The sequence below is a fragment of the Tursiops truncatus genome, chromosome 8 (genome assembly GCF_011762595.2).
Source record: "Tursiops truncatus isolate mTurTru1 chromosome 8, mTurTru1.mat.Y, whole genome shotgun sequence".
Lineage (NCBI taxonomy): Eukaryota > Metazoa > Chordata > Mammalia > Artiodactyla > Delphinidae > Tursiops > Tursiops truncatus.
In genome coordinates, this window is record NC_047041.1 from 78,114,058 (window position 1) to 78,136,527 (window position 22,470).

Here is a 22,470-nt window from a genome sequence, read left to right on the forward strand (position 1 = left end):
AAAGGAGAGATTTGGATTGTGGAAAAAGGAGAGATGTAGATTTTATTGCAGAATAAATTCCTATTATCTAGGAGATGAAGAAGGTAAGAAAGGAGGATTCAAATTGGCAGCTTGTCCAAGATGACAAAATATTAGGAACAAAGGACTTGGGCAGAGAAAAAAAGAGGTAAGATATGCTAAAGTTTTAGTATTTCTGGTAGTTGCTACATTATATATGTTTTGCTTTAAAGAAAAACTAGCCAATTAGTCTTCACTTCTTGGATAAGATGCCCCAAGAGAGGAAAAAAAACGCTGATTTTTAAGATACTATCCCAGACAACTAGAGAAAAATGATCAGCTCTTACATAACCCTTAAGGACCTAGAAAGATATCTGGATGAACCAAAATTTGATGGCAAACAAGTAATAAACTTAGTAGAGACACTGCCTCCAGACTGGTTCCTCCTTCTAGTTTTTCATGGCCATGGATGAGTAAATGGATAGCATCCACAGGCTGGATAAGAGGAAGCGGAGCCTAGCTACAGTGCCTCTGCATTGCAGGGTACTTTTGGGCAACAAAGGAGGCACACCCTTCGAGTGATGTTCACCTTGGGGCTTTTGTGCAAAGGGCACAGGGCATGTTGACTCATGGACAAGCTGGATTTTGTCCAACTCACACCCTCACCCAGACATTCTTATAAATATAGAGCCTACACAAGTGTATGAAGAAGCCATACCTGCAAGCTGCTCCATTAAGGAAACAAAACCTGGGAGATCGTGAAGTTTCTTCAGTAGTGCTGTAATAACTGGATTATAAGTCCTCGAATGTACAGAATTTCACCTTTTATAAAGTAACTCCAATTTACAATAGAACAAAAATCTGAGTTCACGGCAATCAGCTTAAGAAACAGAATGTTACAAATGTAGTTGAAGTTCCCTTTGTACCTCTCCCCAATCATATTCCTTTCCTTCTTTCTCTCTCTGGGAAGTAAGACCTTTCCTAAACTCCATAATTAATGCCCGTGCATATTTTCATGCTTTTTGTATGGGTGCATCCCTAAACAATATATATTATTGTTTTGCATATATAAAGAATATCAATCTGTATTCTTTTGCAACTTGGTTTCTTCATTCAGCCTGTGAGCTTTATCCATGTTCATGAAATATGTGCTATTGTTAATTCATTTTCCTTACTACCTAGTATTCTGTTTAAAGAATATACTCAGTATTTATCCATTCTATGAATATGAAACTTATTTGTATTTTTTCTAATAACGCTATCATGAATATTCTTGTACATGTCTCCCTTATATATGCCAAGAGATTCTCTAAAAGGTATTTCCTTTATACACGTGTGTGTGTATGTCTAGGAGTGGAATGGCCAGGTCATAGACTATGTGCACTCACTGCTATTGGATGTCAAATTGCTTTCAAAAGCGACTGTACTTATTTGTGCTTCCTTCAGCAGAAAATAAGAAACCCCATTACCCTACATCCTACCAATACCAATATTGTGAGACTTAAATATTTGTGAATCTGATGCACCTGGAATGAAATCAAAGTGTAGTTGAAATTTGAATTTCCCTGATTACAACTGCATATTCTCATGTATTTACTGGGCATTTAGTGTGCTCTTCTATGCATTGCCTATTCATTTCCTCTGCCTGTTTGTTTTCTGTTGGGTTGTTTATATTTGTTTTTCTTGTTTAGGGCCAGATAGTAAAATTTGGAGTTTTGTGGACCACGGACCACATGGTCTCTGTCATAACTATTCAACTCTGCCATTGTAGCAAGAAATAAATGATACATAAACAAATAGATGTGGCTGTGTTCCAATAAAACTTTTTTGGCAAAAACACATGTTGGACTAGTTCTGGCCCGTGGGCCATATAGTTTCCCACCCGTTTTATAGGTGCTAATCCTTTATTGAAATCTAATTATTCTTTGAAAACCATTTGTAGGATTATGTAAAATTCAGAAAGACATGCCTCAAAGGTAACCATCTTTCCTTGCATGTTGACATCAAGCACTTTTAAACTTCTGGTCTCCATGGTGAGCTCATGCTGAAGATTATACTGCAGAATAAGCCCCAAAGAATCTGTTGCAAGCTTAAACACGCCTCTCTTTCTAGAATGAATGGTGTCGAAGTTATCCTGGGCACTTAGGGTTTATCATACCTCCCATCCAAAGACACCCCAAATATTTGACCTGATGCAATCACACGACCGGTGAGTAATAGCTATTGAGTTTATGAAAGCATCCATGCCAAACCCGCCACCTCAAGTTAGAAGCCATATACATATATTAAAAATACGTATGTATCTATATATATACATACATATATATGGGTATTTGTATGTACATATACATACATAAACATTTCAAAACATAATAGGTTCAGGAAATAAAGAAAGAATATCAAGTCTATTCCCTATCCATCAGACATCTGATATGTATCTACTCTAGCAACTGAGTCCTCAAGATAAATGCTCTTGTTTCTGTGCTCTGATGCCTCCACATTTGCATCTGGGGCTTTGGGCTGGAGGAGCTCCCACACTGGGCCCAGAGGCTTGCAGTTAGTGTTTCACTCACTTGTCCTTTCCTTCTGACTCTCAGTGTCTGTACAGTGGTCCTATTTTGCACAGGAGATAGCATCTATTTTTTAGGGATAATTTAACATAACAATGATTATTTTGAAGCACACAAAAAAATAACAATATGAAGTTGTTGAAAAACTAAAAATATCTTTTTAAGCTACACAAGTGGTCAAGTTTGGGCTTCTGGGCCCTCTTTCCTCTGCCATCTGTGTAGAACTGATGGACCTTTGGGATGTGAGGACTGACAGTGAGGCTTCTGGTGTGACTGACTGAAGGCCATTCTTTTTTTTTTTTTTTTCTCTTTCTCTTTCTTCTTTTTTTCTCTTTTCTGAAGGCCATTCTTAAAGCCAGACCTTTTCAAAACATGATCCAAAATTTCTTAGTTTCCTGACCCGGTCAAATATCCTGTGGTCAGATGTCCTTTTCAGTACTTCTGAAGACCCATATTGACCCCAAACTTCAAAACATTAGGACAAATACCAGAAATATTTTCCTACACATAATATTCCTAATACATATTCCTAATCCTTTCTAAATCTGATTTTATTTTCCCAATCTTTCCATTTCAAATCTAACCCAAGAAGAGAATGAGACTCAAAGGAACAATTTCTGAATTACAGAACCGCACATGGATCCCAAGGTCTGAGTGCATAAACTACTGGTGAGAAACAGAATGAGGCAAAAAATTAAATGAGCGTTAAAGTAACCAGGTGTTGTAATAGAAAAGTAAAGGGAGAAAAATCAGAATAGAAAACTGGGAAGATTATCACCTAGTCATGCTGAGAATTTGTTAGGGCCAAAGTATTAACACAGAGTTCAGTCATAGAATTTGGTTCCTTTTCACTCCCTCAGAATTCCAAATAGAACTTTAAACATTTTGGAAAGACCTTAGCATGAGACAATTATTCCAAAGAACTACAGGCAAAGTCTGGGCATCCCATAAAAGACGTGTATAGAAAACCAGCACTTGGGGTGGGAGTCTGCAGTGGGGTTGAGGGTAGTTCTGCTGCTGAAGTGTCCTGGAAAGCTCTCTTTGTCTACAAGAATATACATGGAAAGAAATCTAGAAAAGCAGGCAATAAGAGATTTTAGACTCAAGGAGAAACTGTGGGAGGATGTGGAGAGAATACTTTACATTCTGTGGGTTGTCTTTCTTTTCCTGACCTGGACACCTAACGCTGTCTCAAAAAAGACCTCTTGGGTAAACACCTCTTAGGTGATTCTCTTTCTTTTTGTCTAATGACAGCTGCTATGACTCTTCGAAATAAGAGGAGTGGCAATCAGAATGAAAAATTTAAAAATCCCAAGGTTTTTGAAAATGTCTTTAAAATCATTTCAAACATAAAAAATTCTGAGGCAATGCTCTAAAAATTCAGGCAATCTACCAACCATCTGTAATTTTCAAGATTACCTTGGAGAAGGGCAAAGCAAGGAAAGGTCTGGAGACTGGATCAATGGCACTGGATGTTAAGGTGATGCCAAAAATGCTTTCTTGGGGTCTGGTTGACAAAATCTGGTACTAGTTATTAAACTCTTTTTTTTTTTTTTTTTTTTGCCTCAGGTTAGTGTTAAAATATATGACTTCAGTTCATAGAACATTATGAGGAAAGTTTAAAAAAAATTCAATATGAAAGAGAAAATGGAGGACCTTGAGATATTAGGGAAACACATTATAGTAACTTTGCCAGTTTTTCCTTTTATTCCAAAATAACACAAACTTGTCAAGCTTTTCAACATTTTTTGGGGGGGATTTTTTTTTCAAGGAATAGTTACCATGCACCTAGGCCTCACAACTTACTCTGTTGGGGACTGAACAGTTTAGATTTATGCAGATCACTCCACAGGTAAATCACTTGGAAAAGATTTTTTTTTTTTAATATTTATTTATTTATTTGGCTGTGCCAGGTCTTAGCTGTGGCATACTGGATCTTCCTTTAGTTGTGGCACACAGGCTCTTAGTTGCAGCATGTGGGATCTAGTTCCCTGACCAGGGAGCAAACCCGGGCTCCCTGCATTGGAAGCAAGGAGTCTCAACTGCTGGACCACGAGGGAAGTCATTGGAGAAGATTTTAAACATAGAAATTCCACCTCCATTGATTCTGATACAGTAGGTCTGAGATGGGGCCTGGGATTCTCCATATTTAAAAAGTTCCTGATTCTGATGTAATCAGCAGGATTGTTGGTCAGTTAATCTCCCTACAGTCAGAGATCTGAGAGGTGCATTTTGTTGTCAGCCTCTGACTATAAGGTATGATTTGGAGTCTCTCCTGTCAGGCAGCTTACAATTCAATTTAACTTACAGAATTAAGAAATTTAGGCTTAAAAAGGACCTTAAGGCTTGTTCAATCACCTGCCTAAGGCTTAAGAATGTTCAACAGCATCTCTGCTTCTTTTGGATACAGCTACCGTCAGCTCATTCACAGTCCCATTGGTAGTGGCAGTTCTGGCTGTTAGAAAGTTCTGTCTTATGCTGTGCCAAACTTTCTTCTTGATACTTTTGAAATCCTCAGAAACAGAAGGAACTTTGGAGATCATAGGTTAAATCTCATTTACCAGAGAGAAATCAGACCCACAGAGGATAACTAAATTACCAAAGGCAACATACTGAGTCACTGGCAGAACTGGAGCTAATGTCTAGGTCAGTTTCTCTTTCCACTCCATACTTGGTTTAATATGTATTTTTAATTTTCATGGAAAAGAGAACATTTAAAAAAAAAAAACAAATTTAGTGTCATAGAAAGCCAGTTAATCCCAGTACCTCAGTTTTTGATTTATTTAAAGGAACTTACCGTGTCCCCTCCGAAACGACTTTTCTCTTGATCAAACATCCAGTTTGAATTTGGGTGAAGATAACTGAAAGATGTAAAGACAAAAATAATTTCCAGTCAACTTAAGTTGTTCATACTTAGTAGAAGGGCCAAAACAATGCTAAATCAGTCATCCTCCCCTCCCTCCCCAAAACCTATATACTGAATGGTAGATATTCTTGTAATTTGGTAATTTATATAGGTTTGTTTTGTTTTCTTTTAGAATGTGTTTGGAAAGTTTTCTTTCCACTTTTACAAAGGTTTGAACTTCATAAAATACATTGAAATATTAATTTGGGGCTTTAAAGAAAAGATTGGGTACATTTTAAAACTTAGGCCTGATCTTTAATTAGCAAGAACTACTAGAAAATTCTAAAGTAGAATCAACAGCACTTTGGTGCCACCTGGTGGTAAAATATAAAAAGGTAGGAGAAAAAGGTTATACACAGTTTAAGAAATCTGTGAGGTTCTAGTTAAAGAAGAAGGTGGGGATAAAAGGGGGTGTGTGCGTGTTATTGACTCCTTCCTTAATCAGTTTTAAAAGAAAAATGTTCATATTATAAAATGACACATTTAGATTAAAAAATTCCAATTCTGTCAATATTTGCAAATTTTAAAAATTGTTTAAGTGGTGGTTTAAAAATTTGTGTTGTTTCCAGCCACTCTGTTTACAAAATTATTTACATGTTTACATTGGGCTACAAGGACACCACAATTTCTAGGTTTTAACTTCCATCTCAGTTGCTACTCCTAACTGCTTCCCCCCTTAGAAGCACTCACACCATGGGAGATTGGTAAATCTGGGAAGAAGGAAGAGGCATTTTTGTCTCACCTCTGCCCTTCTAGGGATGGGGTCTAGGGAGTGAGCAAGCTCTGCCCCTGAGGAATGGATATGATGAGAACTCAGTCATGGTCCAGATGAAGAGGGTCAATATGGCTAATTTGAGGAAGGACGTTTTCTTCTTAAGCCTAAGGTATGTATGCCTGACCCGTCTTTAACAGAAAGTGAGCTCCAGGGGGCAAGGGCTTCGTTTCTGTTCTCTCCTGCACCCCTACCCTCTAAAACGTGACTGGCACAGAGTAGAGAATCAATAAATACTCGGAGTATGAATGAATAAATAATAAAGTGGTATTTTGGTCCCCATCTGCCAACTCATTTATTTCCTGCCATATTCAGAAACATAGTGGGGAAGAGAAACTATTTATTGGGCCCTGTCCATACCCCAACTCCCCAGATAGTCACATAGATGACTTCTTCAATTCATACCATTCAGGTTTCTGTTCAAATGTCATCTCCTCAGAGAGGCCTTTCCTGTCCTCACTCTCTAAAATAGCATCGTGTTCTTTCATATCGTTCTCTCAACAAGTATGGATCGTCTGCCATGTGCCAGGGACTGTTCTCAGCTCTGGGTACATGGCAGGAAACAAAACAGAGGCCTGCCTGTCCTCAAGAAGTTTATGATCTTGGAGGGGGAGTGGGCTGACAAAATAGACAAATACCTATCAGCAGAGGGTGAAGGAGATTTCAGGCTGAGGGAACAGCAAGTGTAAAGGCCTGTCATGTTGGAGAAAGGGGACGAGTGGGACTAGAGAGGGGAAATAGTGTGAGGAAGGCTGCAGAGGCTGGCCATACAGGGCTGGGGGGTCATGGTGAGGTGCTTAGATTAGTATTCCAGCTGGGGTGGGGAGCCAGTGGAAATAAATGGTAAGGACAACTAATAGAAAGGGATCATCAGCACAGAGTAAATCCTTAAAAGATAGTGCTAGGGGCTTCCCTGGTGGCGCAGTGGTTGAGAGTCCGCCTGCCGATGCAGGGGACGCGGGTTCGTGCCCCGGTCCAGGAAGATCCCACATGCCGCGGAGCGGCTGGGCCCGTGAGCCATGGCCGCTGAGCCTGCGCGTCCGGAGCCTGTGCTCCGCAACGGGAGAGGCCACAACAGTGAGAGGCCCGCGTACCGCAAAAAAAAAAAAAAAAAATAGTACTGTCACTGCAAGCATTATGGGATGTGCAGTTGGTGCTGTACGGAGGCTCCAAAGAAAATCACAAAGCTAGCTGCTCAGATATGGTAGGCCCGTGTCTCTGAGCCCATCTCAGACAGCCCAGAATGTGAAGGGACTGTGGCATCACTGGTTGTGAACCTTGACAAGTGATTTAATGTCCCTGAGTCTTATTTTCTCTTTGGCTCTCAGCCTTCTTACCCTGCTGGACTTCCTAACACTCATCACCACCTAAAAGTACATTGTTTTCTTGTTCCTCTGACTCTCCTGCTTTTGTGCATGTGTGACACAGGACTCTATCTCAAAAAAGAAAACATCTAAACCAAAAACACCTAGACTTCCCTGGTGGTCCAGTGGTTAAGACTCTGCACTTCCAATGCAGGGGGTCGGGGTTCGATCCCTGGTCAGGGGACTAGATTCCACATGCCGCAACTAAAAAAAAGATGCTGCGTGCTGCAACTAAAGATCCCGCATGCCACAACTAAAGATCCCACATGCCACAACTAAAGATCCCACATGCCACAACTAAAGATCCCACATGCCACAACGAAGATCCCACATGCTGCAACTAAAACCCAGAGCAGCCAAATAAACAAAAACCCACCCAAATCACTGAGAAAGCTAAGAAATGAGGAAAAAAAGATATGTATGTATGTATAACTGAATCACTTTGCTGTACACCTGAAACTAACACAACATTGTACTTCAACTATACTTCAATTAAAAAAAGAAAAAAAAACTATTGGGAATTCCCTGGCGGTCCAGCGGTTGTGACTCAGCGTTTTCACTGCCGTGGTCCTGGGTTCAATCCCTGGTTGGGGAATTAAGATCTTGCAAGCTGCGTGGCGTGGCCAGAAAAACCAAACCAAAGCAAAACAAAAAAACTATTATATATAGCATGGATAAACAACAATATCTACTGTATAGCACAGGGAACTCCACATATCCTGTGATAAACCATAATGGGAAAGACTATGAAGAACAACGTGTAGAAATGAATCACTTTGCTGTACAGCAGAAATGAACATTGTACAATAAATCAACTATACTTCAATAAGTTTTTTAAAAAATGAATGAGAGGAGGGGACTTCCCTGGTGGTGCAGTGGTTAAGACTCCATGCTTCCACTGCAGGGGGCACAGGTTCAATCCCTGGTTGGGGAACTAAGATTCCGCATGTCACATGGCATGGCCAGAAAAAAAAAAAAAAGGAAAATACTAGTTAAAAGTGCAGTGTGGCACTGGTGGAAAAGTATGGGTTTTGAAAACAAATTTGAGATTTAATCTTGGCTGTGTTAATCACTAACAGTGTGATTCTGGAAAAACTATTTGGTTTCTCTGATTCTGTGAAAGTTATGTGCCCCTATCTTGGTGTACACCATTGTTATTGTTTTTATATGGTTCCAATGTAAGTTCTTGATCTACCTGTGGAATTATGAAAAGTAAGCCAATTCAACAAGGTATATATAACAAGTCACCATACTGTGCTAGGCGATGGGGGAACAAATGTGAACAGAACAGTTGGGATCCTTCTTGCTGTGATTAGAACTTAAAAATTCTAATGGGAAGGCACAATTAAGCACGTAACATAAACAAGGAAACAAGGTGTTGCCATATTAATAGAGGAACCTACCTTTAGATGGAACAGATGGAGGCTTAACAGAGGTGGTGACTCCAGCTTACACCTGAATAAGCAGCCACCCAGGGGAAGAACCAGAGGGCAAGCCTTCCAGCGAGGGGGATTTGGAGTGGAGTAGAGCAAATGGGGCACTAGGATGAGACGAGGCTTGAGAGGAAGTAGGGAATGGATTATGCAGAACCTTTTCAATCATGGCAAGGGATCTGGATTTTATCCTAAGCACAAGGGGAAGTTTTAAGGAGGGAACAGCACAATCAGTTGTGGCTGAATTACTGCTTTGCATCAGGCACGCACAAGGAGCCAGCACAAACCTTTACAGGGTGAAATGGCCAGAGACAAACGCTCATGTTCCCATCAGAGCAAGGGCTGCTGCAGAAACGCCTCTCCTCAGTGCTGAATATTCTGCCACTGCCAACTCCTGGAAAGTCCTTGAGTTGAGAACGATACAGCTAATTTAGTAACTGGCAGCCTAAAAAGAAAAAGCTAAGTTCTGAGGGGCTGATAAGCCCAGGAAGCCACTGGAGGCACAGCTCAATTACACAGATGCATGGGTGTTATAAGCATTTCAACCACAGCAAAGAACCCCTCCCCTCATCCCCAGAGGCCAGGACTCCATCATTTCTTAACCAAAACCATTTCTACTGAGACCCTTTTATTGCACAGAGGAGGAGCCACATTTAATTTTGCTTCAGCACCCATTTTCAATAGTGATGCCACCAGAACATGGATTCTTATGCATTTGTTTTCTAGGGCTGCCATAGTGAAGTACCACAAACTGGGTGGCTTGAAGAAATTTAACGTTCCAGTTTTGGAGGCTCGAAGTCCCAGATCAAGCTGTCCATAGGCCTGGTTCCTTCTGAGGGCTGAGGGAGAGAATCTGTTCATGCCTCTCCTTGTTTCTGGTGGTTTGCTGTTAATCTTTGACATTTCTTGGCTTGTAGAACTATCACCCCAATCTCTGCCTTCATCTTCCCATGGTGTTCTCCCTGTGCATATGTGTCCAAATTTACCTTTTGTTTTAATAAGGACGGCAGCCATACTAGAGTAGGCACACCCTAATCATCTCACTTTATCATCTCTAAAGACCCTATCTCCAAATGAAGTCACATTCTGAGGGGTTAAGACTCCAACATATCTTTTGGGGGTGGGGGAGACAACACACAATTCAACCCACAATACCTTAAAACACAAAGTCAAAAGTTAGCACCTAAACTCTGGGTTCAATGTACGTCAAGTAAGAGATACCAGAAATAAAAATTTTCCCTTGGCTATTTCATGCTTTCAGATTGCACTTCTCTGCCAAATAAAAAACAAAATTAAACGTTTGGGTTTTTGTTACTCTCTGATGAAATGCAGTAACTGCCATGTAAAGGGACCTTATCTGCAGCCAACGGCTAAAGTTTTTAATCCAATTGTTTAGAACAACTCTGGAGAGACTAACAAATTAGAATTCTTCCAAGCTTTCTCTCCTAAAGAAAACTTTTTAAAAGGACCAAATCTTGACTGTGTCCAAAATATGCTTCTGTAGCTGATGAGAATTAGGAGAGCTCTTACACATAACTTGCTGTTGGTGTGAAGTGCTTGTCCTTTTTTTTTTTTTTAAAGAAGTTTAAATCAAAATAAAGTTGACAAATGGGCTCTGCATGAATTTACTTTTGCTCTGTATATAAAGTGAGTCCTAAAGATTTCACGCAGGCTTTCTGCCACCAAAGAAATAAATGTACAAAAAACTGCCACTGAAGAAATACATGTACAAAACTTTTCATCATATTAAAACCAGAATAATCAATGATAATGAATATAACAAAACTAGAATTTAAAGATTTAGAGAATGGGTATTCTGGTTTACTGAAATTTTGAAGAAACTGAGGGCTAACAATAAATATATTTCGTTGTACCCCTGGTTGCTTGTATAATTTTATGCCTTTAAAAAATTCACTATGGTGAATTATGCCTTGTATTGTCTGAAGCCCATTCCAGCAATCCACTGTCTCTAGGACATATCCTCCCCACAAATTGCTTTTCTGATTGAACAAGTCCCTTATTGGGACTTATTTTCTTATGATTTTCATTCTGAATGCGACCTCAACCCTACATCCCTCAAACTCCACTACTTTTAGAATTCCAGAAGTTTCTTTGATCAGAGTGAAATCTGAAAATTCCTATGCATCTTATTTCTTATTTTCAAGCATAATTTAAAGGTTGCTTATCTGTTTTCTAGGCATCAAAAATAAGAACTTGCTAATTTTAATTATTTGGCCACAATGTCTTCCTTTAGCTAATAAGGTCCTGAAGCTATTATACTCGAAAATAACAGCAAACACAAACAAACAGCACTTACTATGCAGGCACCTTTCTAAGGGATTTACAGATCATATGACACGTATAGGCATCCTTACTACACACGACAGATGAAGGAACTAAGGCACAGAGAGGTAACTTGTGTAAGATTACACAGTCATAGTGAATCTAGGATTACAAATCAGGACAGTCAGGCTCCAGATTCTGTGCTCTCAATCACATGCCAGACAGCCTCTCTTAAAATAATACAAGAGAATCTTTTCTGTAGTTTACGTTTTACGAAAGGCAAAGCAAAATATGGGAATTTGAAGTTTCATTCCAGTAACCACCAGAGTATGCTTTTACCTCATTTAAAAGTTATTTTATACATTTCTTTCAGAAGCACATTGTGTAGTTGCATCAAAATTTTTCAAATCCAAAGAACAAGAATATAACTAATACAAATTTATTTTAAATAAGCCTTTGAAGCAGAATTAAATTGATAAATGAAGCCATCCACTGAAAAAGCGTTAAATCCATTTTGGCTATTATATTCCTTTACTTCAAACTTAAAGTAGAAGCATACTGTTTACTAACGTTTTTAAAAACTATGTCCAGATACAAATTAGTTTGGAAGTTCTTGAAAGTTAATGTGGAAGCAATTTGGGCTTTTCCACTATTTCATCATTATAGAACTACAACCACCTTTGAAGAAACACTGTTAGTAACATTTTGGACAATAAAAACTATAAACCAGATTGTCAGTAGAGGAACAACAAAAATATATGTTAGAAAATTCATAAACATACATTTATTCAGGAAATACAATTACTAGAGTCCTTAATATTTCAATGATCATTCCACATAATAAAATACTCACAACATATATTCTTTTAAGTCTACATCAAGTCATGCTGACATTCTTTTCAGATAATCCGTAGCCATCTCTTCTATTAAATGCTATAATATCCATTTGTATTGTAAACAAAGTATTGAGCCAAAGTACTTGAGCAAAGTAACTTTCAAAAATTTAGAAGAGGAAGACAATGTTTTGTTTTTTAAAAAACACATCTGAATTATCAAACCCCAAAGAATTAGGCCACTACAACCTAGTGTTATACTAATGGATAAAGTGGCCATATGAAGGTAGCACATAATTATCAATGAAAATATTTCTCATCTGTAACTTTTAAATATGCTTCTCAAATAATAAACATTTATTTTTGAAAGTTTTAAAGGGAAAGGGGGCAGAAAGATGACAGACATTAAAAATTTACATTTAAACTACTGATATTTTACTTAAAAAAAAAAGAAAGAAAAAGGGAGGCTGTAGTTACTTCCCAAATAAGGAATGCCAAGTACCTTTATTTCCTAAAGAAATTACTAAGAAATTGCACCAATCATTACATTTGCAGCTATTTAGTAGTAGCTGTAAACTGAATTATTCTGATACTTCCAAAAGTGTACTTAGAGCATTTTATAAAGGGGAAAACAAGTGGTTCTCAACCCTCGGTGTCCTTTAGAACCAGCTGGAAAGCTCTGAAAAACTAAGCATCTGGTCCCACCTCAGAGATTCTGATTGAGTTGGTATCAGATGGGACTCAAGTGTCATTATTTTTTAAAGGCCTGCAGGGTATTCTAATGTGCAGCTAAGGCTGAGAATCACTGAGTCAACTCATTTTGAAATACCAAGAAAATAAATGGAAATTGGGAAGGGAAGATAATTTATATTTATAATTTACAAATCAAACACCTACTATATACTTACTATGTACCTAGTTATGTTCATGAATCATACATTTATAAGATGAAAATTGCCTTCATTTCCTCACTATACTAGACCACTATCGTACATCTCTGCCACTGAATGACTGCATTTTTCTATGGTCAGGATTTAAAATTCTGGGATACGCTATGAAAACTGCATTAAAGAAAATAAACTACTGCTACTCATGCTCAACGGGAGCAAGCAAAACTACTGTATTTGGCTCTTTTAAGCTATCCATATTTTAAGAATTACAAATAAGTGCCAACCCACACAAAGAACAGATTGTGGATTACTCTAGAAGAAACAAAAAATAGCTTACTCAACTTACTAAGTTTCAACACCAAGAAAGGTTTAACTTGGCTGAAAGTTCTGAAACAGCTGAGATACTGAACCAGGAAGCTATAATTTATAATGAAATGTTGACACACCCTTAAAAGCTACTGCAGCTGTAGTAATACTAAGATTTCTTCAGGGTTTAGTTACCATGTAATGCAAGAATACAAGCATAACAATAATATTACTGTTTTTATATGCACCGATACCGCTCTTTAATATATAAAGCTCTACAACAAATACCTCTAATTATTTTACAATTAAATTAAGTCTGTAACTCTTCTACACTACTTTGGTCTCAACATTTTTAAAACATCAATTAATTTGGAAATATACAATTTAATAACATGATCCTATCAATAACAAGCACATTTTGTAGTGGACTAAAGACACATTCAACCATGCAATCCAGTGTTCAATACCTAAAAGATAAATAACAATGCTGACTTTTATTCTGAAAATCATTGGAAACTGGAATAATCTTTTAAGACTCACAGTGCTCACAAACATGCAGAAAAAGATACACATTTCTATTCTTCCTGAAGGAATGTCACAAAATGCCCACTCTTTACACAGGGTTGATAATTATTGTAAATTCCTTATGTATTTCAATCCATTATTTTCTTTCTAGCACCTGTCACTTAAAATTTTTAAAAGCCTGACAAATGTTCCTGTAAGTTGTGTCTGAAAATGAACCTTACCTCTTTAATTTCTGCCTTTAAAAAGACCTCAGTCACCGTCATCCACTAATAGCTGCCTTTCAGTAAAACAGTGACATCCAGTGGACAAATCAAAGTATCTCAGAATTCCCATCATTATAACTGAATCATAAAGATCACATCTCTAAATCCAACTAGTGAATGAGTTCTTACTCATTTTGACAAAGCGTCTGCAGATTCTTATGAATGTATCACCTCATGATTTCTATATATCTTAAATATACCCTTCTATCTTTTTCCTATTTAATATCAAGTCTTTAAATTGAGCTACTTAAGTGTGTGTAACTCTTTAGCCTAGTGAGGTTAAAGGTATTACTTTTTCTTCTTTGCTATTTCCCACCACTGGCTTATTAACTGGCTCATCTCTAGAAATGGAACGATGAAAATATAAGAAATATATTTAAATAAAAATGAATAGCATTAAAAAAATTTGCAAAAGATGAAACCTAAACCTCTTTTTGCATTTGTAATTTATGATATATTGTTGACTATAAATAGAAAGATGTTATCAGTATTGCTAACAATCAAATTACATTCTCTTGCCTCACTACTCAAATATTATGAAAGAATACATATTTTAGCAATGATTGTATCAGTGTTTAAAAACTTTTATAAATCAGTATAAATGAATATCATTATATATTATGTTTAAATAAAAGTAAAAAACTTCCACTGTGCTGAGTTATAATTTACCATTGATAATATATATTATGTGTGTGTTCCAAATACAAAACGCATCAATGTTAACATTGATAGTGTAATAAACTGCTGTAGCTGAGACTGTTATGTTTAATTTCTTGGAAAACCATAAAGAAATGTTACAGGTGAAAAAAAAAGCAAAGAAAAGAATGGAGAACTGTTATTTTTAAATAAGCAGCCAAATAAAGAAAACTTTTTTTCCCTAAAAAAAGGTTAAGAATGTAAAAGTACATTTTAATATTAAAAAAGCATTTTTAAAAATCTATAACAACTTTATGACAAAATCTGCATTTGTTGAAAAAGGCCTGTAAAAACAGCAGGACGGAATCGCCCTCATCACCTTTTTACTTTTTCTTGTCAGAAAAAAGTGTATGCATCTCTGGAACCATAAATGATGTTAAAATAGGCATTTATAAAATGGCAAGGAGGATTTCACGGGAAGTGTTTTTGTTTTTTTTTTACAATCATTGGCATTGCGGCCATCAGTAGGTCACAAGTAAAACTTCTCTATCTAAAAGCAAAATGGAGTGTAAAGTTTTAGGTCTGTTGCCTGCGTTTTGCTGATCTCATTTTTTCAAAGCGTGACTCCATTTCTTCCAAGACCTTGGGTGTGTACCGTACTACTAATTTAACCTTTCCTTGAGCTGCTTTCAGCAGTTCTACAGCTTTTTCATGATGTTCTCCTTCAACGCTCTAGGAAAAGAAAAACCACACAGACACAAACACAATTAATATCTAGGTTTTGTAAGTAACTCAAAATGAAAAATGTTTAAAATATACACAAGTAAAAAATTTTTTATGTTGTATTTCAAACTATAAACCTATGAAATAATCCTGCTTTATCATTTTAATCAGTGTAAAATCCTCTGCTAAACCATATTCTGTTTGTAGTTTAGGAACTGGTTCTTTAGGTTCCAAATAATTAGCATATCAATCTACATGCCCTATTATTTCACTAGGTTAGAAGTAAATCAGGCAATTGCCATTCTATAAGACTAAATTGAGGATAGACTTTTAATTTAATGTATTGCCTTAACTACTAAGGACCTTAGTTACTTCATAAAAATCACACTAAGCATTGTTAATTTACATTGGAAAGAAGCAAAACACACCCAAAGTGCTTCAAAAAGTATCACTCTACTAAACAGTAGTGCCTAAGATTCCCCCAAGGGATTTCTAAACTACAAAGCTTCTTTGGTTTTTCCCTACATCTTCTGTTTCTATAACTCAAGTACACCCCCAAGTGGTCACAACACATTGCTACAAGTAGAAATAAAATGCATCCCTACCACTCCATTAACAGAAAGGAGTTGATCTCCTCGCTTGAGACCCCCGTGTCTATCAGCAATTCCACCTGGAATTATTCGGGATATATAGATTGGAGAGTTTTGTTCTTTGCCTCCCATAATATTGAATCCAAGGCCTTCTTCTGTTTTTGGGAGCTCAACAACTCGAGGATGAGAATGTCCTTCACTGGCAGCAAATGCAGCAACAGTAGCCTGAAAGAAAATTTTACGTACTTAAAAAAACAGGACATTTGTTCACTTCATTCTTTTTTTTTTTTTTTTTTGCGGTATCCGGACGCGCAGGCTCAGCGGCCATGGCTCACGGGCCCAGCTGCTCCGCGGCATGTGGGATCTTCCCGGACCCGGGCACGAACCCGTGTCCCCTGCATCGGCAGGCAGACTCTCAACCACTGCGCCACCAGTGAAGCCCCTGTTCACTTCATTCTTTTGTCCCTTTTTAAAAAACACTTTTGAAGTAAATATTTTTGACGTCTGAATGCCCACAAATGCACTGACAGTGAAGGTAAGCTAAGCAGATGGTGTTTTAAGGAGGATGAGTGAAAAGCCTACCCTGGGATTATGCAGGAGTGTTAAGGTCGTTCAGGCCACTCCTAGGCCTTCCAGTGCCCAGAACTTCTGTGCAGTGCTTGGCAAGCAGGCTTGCTAGGAAGATGAACAATGTGCACACTAAAGAGGAGAACCCCTCCCCTCACATGCCAGCAGCCCTGAGCTCTGGGGGCTGGGAAGCCTGGCCCCTCCAGGGGCTTCTGGGCAGGGCGCAGCCCACCTATGCAACCTGTACAGAGGCAGCTGTCCTTGTAATGCAGTCATTCTGGCGGCTGTACTATTTGCACTGTATACTAACTCATCAAGAAATAACTCAATATTGAAAAAAAGAGGGGTACACAGAGTCAATGTGAATTGTGAAACAGAGCCACATCTTTAAAACTTTCAAATTTAGACTAATCTAGACTAATTCTAACAGAGTTGAGATTCTGGGTTTCATTTTGCTTTTAAAGATAATTAAGTAATCTGGTACTCTTTTTTTTGTGTTGGATCAGGGTACGTGAGCAAACATGGGAAGGAAGAGAGAAAGAAAATCAAGATTTGTTGAATACCACCACATTCTAAGCTCTGAAAGAGGCCTCATTTTACAGATAATGGAACTGAGGCTCAGAAATTCAGGCAGCTGTGAAAGTCAGCAATTAAACGCAAGTTTTAATCGTTTTTTCCTACTCTGTCAAATAATACCCACATGTTTAAGTGTTTGTACTCAACAGAGAATCCAATACTGCCTTTTGTGAACCAGTAACTATCAATGAAAAACTACCTGTTAATGACTAGTTCTAGTTTAAGTCACCTACTGCCGATATTTACTTATTCTAACCACATATGATGGACACTGAGGTCAATGCCTGAATTATCTGAGGAAAATACTGGCAGAGAAAAGCACATAAAACCTACCACCTGCAGCTCTGAAGAGGTAACCTCCTATTTGCAGAGTTAACGTTAAGGAGAAAGTGAAGCGCAACTTGGAGGGAGTACCCCAGATCTACCATTAACTATTTGCGTGGTTTGAGGTAAGTAACCTAATCTGATGCTTCCCCACCAATAAAGTGAGGCTAATAATTCATACCTCAGAATTCTGATGAATATTTAAATAATGATATATACATTACATATAGCAACTATGTATATATGTATTATTTGTGTGCAAGTATATTTTTAATGCATCATCTAAACTGCATAAAATATCTTCTGTAAAACCAATTAAAAAAGTCCTATTTCTCAGGAATCGAGAAGTTTAGTGTACCCTGAAAGATACTGTTAGTTTTCAAAATAAGCCTATCGTGAATCTAATAATTGCACATTTTAAACCTTTAATTTATGAAGAATCCTCTCCCTTTTAATAAATGAAAAAAATGTACCTTTGCAGTCGCATTAGCTCTCACTTCAGGACTGCTACTGATGTCCACAGTCTCGTAAACATGTTCATATACCTGCAAAACCCGAAGTTATTATTGCGATTTTTAATCTCAGAATATACCATGTTTGAGCTCTTTGTGAAGTTACTGAATGTGTTAAAATTTTAGACAAAGTTATGCATCTTTGTAAAATGCTTTTCTATTAGAAATTCCAAAAACAAGAGAGGCAGGTTCTAAAGTTCACTTTTTTAAGAAACTCTGAACCCAAATTTCAGAATATTACCTTACCCTAATTAACTCAAATTTTTAGTAAATTTTAATACCATTTACTCACCTCTCTTACAGCATTGCAGAATTCACTTTGAAGGACTCTTTGTAAAGCCTGCAGTTTCTGTGGCGGTACCTCTCCACTCCTTTGCAGTTTTTCCAACAATTCAATTGCTCTACAAATATCTATAGTTAAACAAACACACACTGATAGATAATTTTCTCAGAATATTCTCTAATATTTATTTCTTTTTTGGCCATGCCACGCGACATGCAGGCTCTCAGTTCCCCATCTAGGAACTGAACCCGTGCCCCCTGCAGTGGAAGCATGGAGTCTTAACCACTGGACTGCCAGGGAAGTCCCAGAATACTCTCTAAATGCTTGTGTAACAGCGCAGCATTTAGGATTCATTCCTTAACGACTAACAAGAAATACGTATAACACAGAGAGAAAAAGCATGAGTATGAACTTGTGTGTGGTGTGTTTGTGTGTGTGTTCATGTATGGAGGATGGGAATGTAAAGTCTGAGAAGAATGTTAAATTTTACTGTGGATTAGGAATACTGATGTTGCACCAGCATAAAATCTGGAAAACAGCACCTTTGAGAGACACAGGAAAATCAAATATAAAGTACTAAATGTCACAGGAAAGGACTGGAGCTCAAATGTCATAGACACATGAACACTGTACTGCTTCAGAAAAGCTGACAGTATTACCAGAAGCTATTTAGTCAATAAAAATTTACCTACCATCATTAGTAACCAAAGCACTGAACAGTATAAAACAGTGTGCTAGTGAAATCACTGTTTATTTCCCAAAAGGAAACGTAATATGTATGTAGATAGGAAAACTCTTCAATAATAGGTGCAGTTACTCGCAGGAACACATTTAAAACAATGATAGAAGTGAGTAAAATTAACTGGTCTGTTTTCAACTTAGGATCATTAACACAGTGTATTTGGGATACACAGTGTATGGGATTCTACACATCTATACAGATACATTAAGCATGTTAGGCAATTCTCATTGGGAAGTGTGAGGCTAAGTATTTTAGGAATTAAGAAATTTTATAAGATTCAGTCAAGTTCCAACACTGTCTAACTCTCGTTGGAGTTTTGTTTTTAACTTTTTTGTACCACAGGGGGCTATAGTACCTATTATTCTAAATTGTTTTGTATTTTCTAAACATGTATTTGACTGAGCTTGTCTTTATTAAAACACTGTGAATCTGGTCTCAGTAACAGCTGTGTGATCTTGGGCAAGTTACTTAACCTCCCTGTGTCTGTTTTCCACTGTAAAATGGAAATAGCAGTATCTCCTTTATAAGAATTACTTGAAGACTAAAACAAAAATACACGGTAAGGGTCTGGCATATAGCGAGCATAAATGTTATGTTACATCAGGACCAATTAATCATAAGAAACAAGGGATTCTACACATCTATACAAATACATTAAGCATGTTAGGCAGGTCTCATTGGGAAGTGTGAGGGTAAGTATTTTATGAATTAAGAAATTTTACAAGATTCAGTCATGTTCCAACACTGACTATCTCCCTTGGATTTTTGTTTTTAACTTTTTTTGTACCACAGGGGGCTAGAGTACCTATTATTCTAAATTCCTTGCCTCCTTTTGTCTTAAATGGAAGAAGTTCTGAATTTTATATTATACTGAAGGACTGGAACTTTTTTCTTTATAGAATTCGTATGTGTTTGCATCTGGAAACCTAGGAATAAATTGTAGTGAAGAAAGAAGTAGATTCTTCAATTTCAGGTAATAAAAGCTTAAACTGTTGTTAATCCAATGCAATGGAAAAAGACTTTCCCCATTCTGATCTCCCACCACCAGAATGGCTGGTGAATGAGGAGTGCTGGTTCATCAAATATTCTAACTTACAAAATTACAATATGTAAGCTCTATAAAAATTTCCAATTAACAAAAAACTGAAAAAGTAAAATACTCTTTACTGAACCTACACTGTACCCAGTATGTGCTCAAAGGGGTTCCACTGAATCTTGTTTTGACGACTTTGAAGGCATTCAGGATCTTGATCATATGCACTATTTTTATATTGTAGGATTGCTGGAAGAGTTTCTTAATAAAGTCTGTTAAACATAATGCTAAGTATTAAGAATCAGAGTTGGTGTAATCTGACTTTCTTATTCTGCTAAATGGCATCCACTGGCAGTTCATCCTACTAAGGTTCTGAGCTGTGGAACTACTGTGGAACTAAAATGAACTCTTAAATAGGAGAAAACAAAGCCATGACTACCAAAACTAAATGCCAGAGGTGAAGTTTCATATTTTGTACTGCACTTAAAAATACAAAAGACCGCCAACATGTTAGAATCCTACACCTGGCTTTCAAAGAAAAACACCTACTCCTGTTAACACCAAACAAATTTGTTCCCATCTACAAAGCACAGTGTCATTGTGTTCAGGGAGAAGATGTCACAGTCTTAGGCCTAACTTAGCAAGTCTTCCCAGAGTAGCTACTCCTCTGTCAAAAATGATACTTTAATTAATGGTCTGGTGGGCTGGAGAAAAACAACATCACTTGTAAAGAGACTTACAAATAGTGAACACCGTAAGGGATAAACAACGTTAAGCGTGCACTAGTTTGTGTGAAGGCATGAGGAAAGACTCCACATACAATTCTAAAAATGTATTCCTTTCTTAGAGCAGAAGTTAATATTCAGAGTGTAAATGCAAATGCTAATATTTTCAAGATATTTTCAATCTCCATCCTATACTTTGTTTACTACTAGAACTCCAAATGTTTAGTTTGTACTTTTTGACTCTTACCGATGACTTCTAATACTGGTGTGTCAAAAGTATGCTTGAAATTATTTGAAATAAAGCATTTGGGGAAGAGTGGAATGCTGAAAATCTGCAACAGGACACTTTAAGGCTCATAGCCTTGTACCTCCACTGGCTTTTCCGTTTCTAATTACTCAGCAGAACGGGTTTTATTTTCCTTGACAGCCTGCTCTAAAAAGCAAGCCACCAGCCAGTTAGCAATCGTAGGATTTGTAAAGAAGGAATAAGGCTGCACTTTCAAGTATTTTACAATCTATCACGATTCCGCCTAGTTATGTAACCTTCTTCCCAAGACCAGCTCAGTAGGAGTGTTTTTAAAGCACCTTCTCCGTACCCGGGAGGGGCCCCACAGCCAGGAAATACCCCCAATACGAATACAAGTGAGGTTGTGGTGGAAGTAATGATGCGTTTTGTGCACAAATAAGGGGACGCGGGAACGTTCTGTGGGAACGCGCTGTGTGTCCGGGCTGTGTGGGTGAAGGCGGAGACACTGGGTTGTGCACGCATCAACACCGGGCAGTGCGTGTAGCCTGTCCGAACTGGGCGTGTGTTGTTTGCTCAGCTTGACACATCTCTGAACGCTGCGTCTGCCGTGCCCACCCAGGGAGAGCGTGTGCAGCGTTGTGTCCGCGAATGCAGACAGGTGGTGGTGAACTGTGCTGTGCTCCCGAACGGTTCGTGTGAACACAGGACGGGTCTGAGGATCAGTCAGGAACAGCAAGCGGCCTCCCCGGGGCCGGGCGCAGCAACGTCGGCGGCCACCGGCGCCAGCGCGAGGGACAACCTGGTTCCGGGTCTTGGAGCTTGGCTGCCCCACGCCCCCCGGGGATAAGGCACTCCCCAACCCCCTCCGCCCACGTCGGTCCCTGCCTCGGCCCCACTCACCCCTCTCCAGTCGCACAGGTTCCCCCAGCGCCGCCATCTTCTCCCTTTGCTTGTAGACCCACAGGAAATGACGACACAGGGGCTGAGGTGGAGGGGAGGGGCCTAGCGGGAGCCAGGAGCCCGGAACAGGGGCCGGCCAGTATCGCGAGAACGGGAGCGGTGTTTCCGAGCGTCGTGGCCGTCTCTAGAGTATGGGGTACTTATGTGCCGGGCTTCCGAGGTCGGTCTTGTGCTGCAGCTGCAGCGGTCGTAAAGTTCTCAAATCCTCCGGCCAACTACGATTGAAAAGAGCCCCTTTCCCGACTCGTGCCCCCTGCGTGGGGATTCAAGCCTTATCCCACTCTCTTGGGAACTCTTGGCTCCACGTGGGAGAGTCTGGATTCTTGTTCCACCTTGACCATTCGTGGCTCTGTGAGCCTGGACTGCTCACTTATCCTCTTTCGGCCTCAGTTTCCCCCTCTGTCCGACAAA

General features: G+C 38.5%; 2 protein-coding genes across 2 annotated transcripts in view; both read right to left on the reverse strand.

The window, feature by feature from the left end:
- Positions 1-11,936, reverse strand: part of LGR4 (leucine rich repeat containing G protein-coupled receptor 4) — a 110,943-nt gene extending 99,007 nt beyond the window's left edge. Inside the window, exons 1-2 of the mRNA XM_019948077.3 lie at positions 9,329-11,936; positions 5,365-5,428 (exon numbers count right to left, since the gene is read on the reverse strand). The gene's annotated coding sequence lies outside the window, so the exon portion shown is untranslated. The remainder of the gene's footprint in view (positions 1-5,364; positions 5,429-9,328) is intronic.
- A 145-nt stretch (positions 11,937-12,081) lies between these two features.
- On the reverse strand, positions 12,082-22,086 carry LIN7C (lin-7 homolog C, crumbs cell polarity complex component). Its single transcript, XM_004318906.4, has 5 exons — positions 22,000-22,086; positions 18,362-18,480; positions 18,031-18,102; positions 16,106-16,315; positions 12,082-15,509 (listed from the first exon to the last, which is right to left on the reverse strand). The coding sequence occupies exons 1-5, from the start codon at positions 22,034-22,036 to the stop codon at positions 15,354-15,356; spliced, it is 594 nt and encodes a 197-aa protein (XP_004318954.2). The 5' UTR covers positions 22,037-22,086; the 3' UTR covers positions 12,082-15,353.
- Positions 22,087-22,470: the final 384 nt, after the last annotated feature.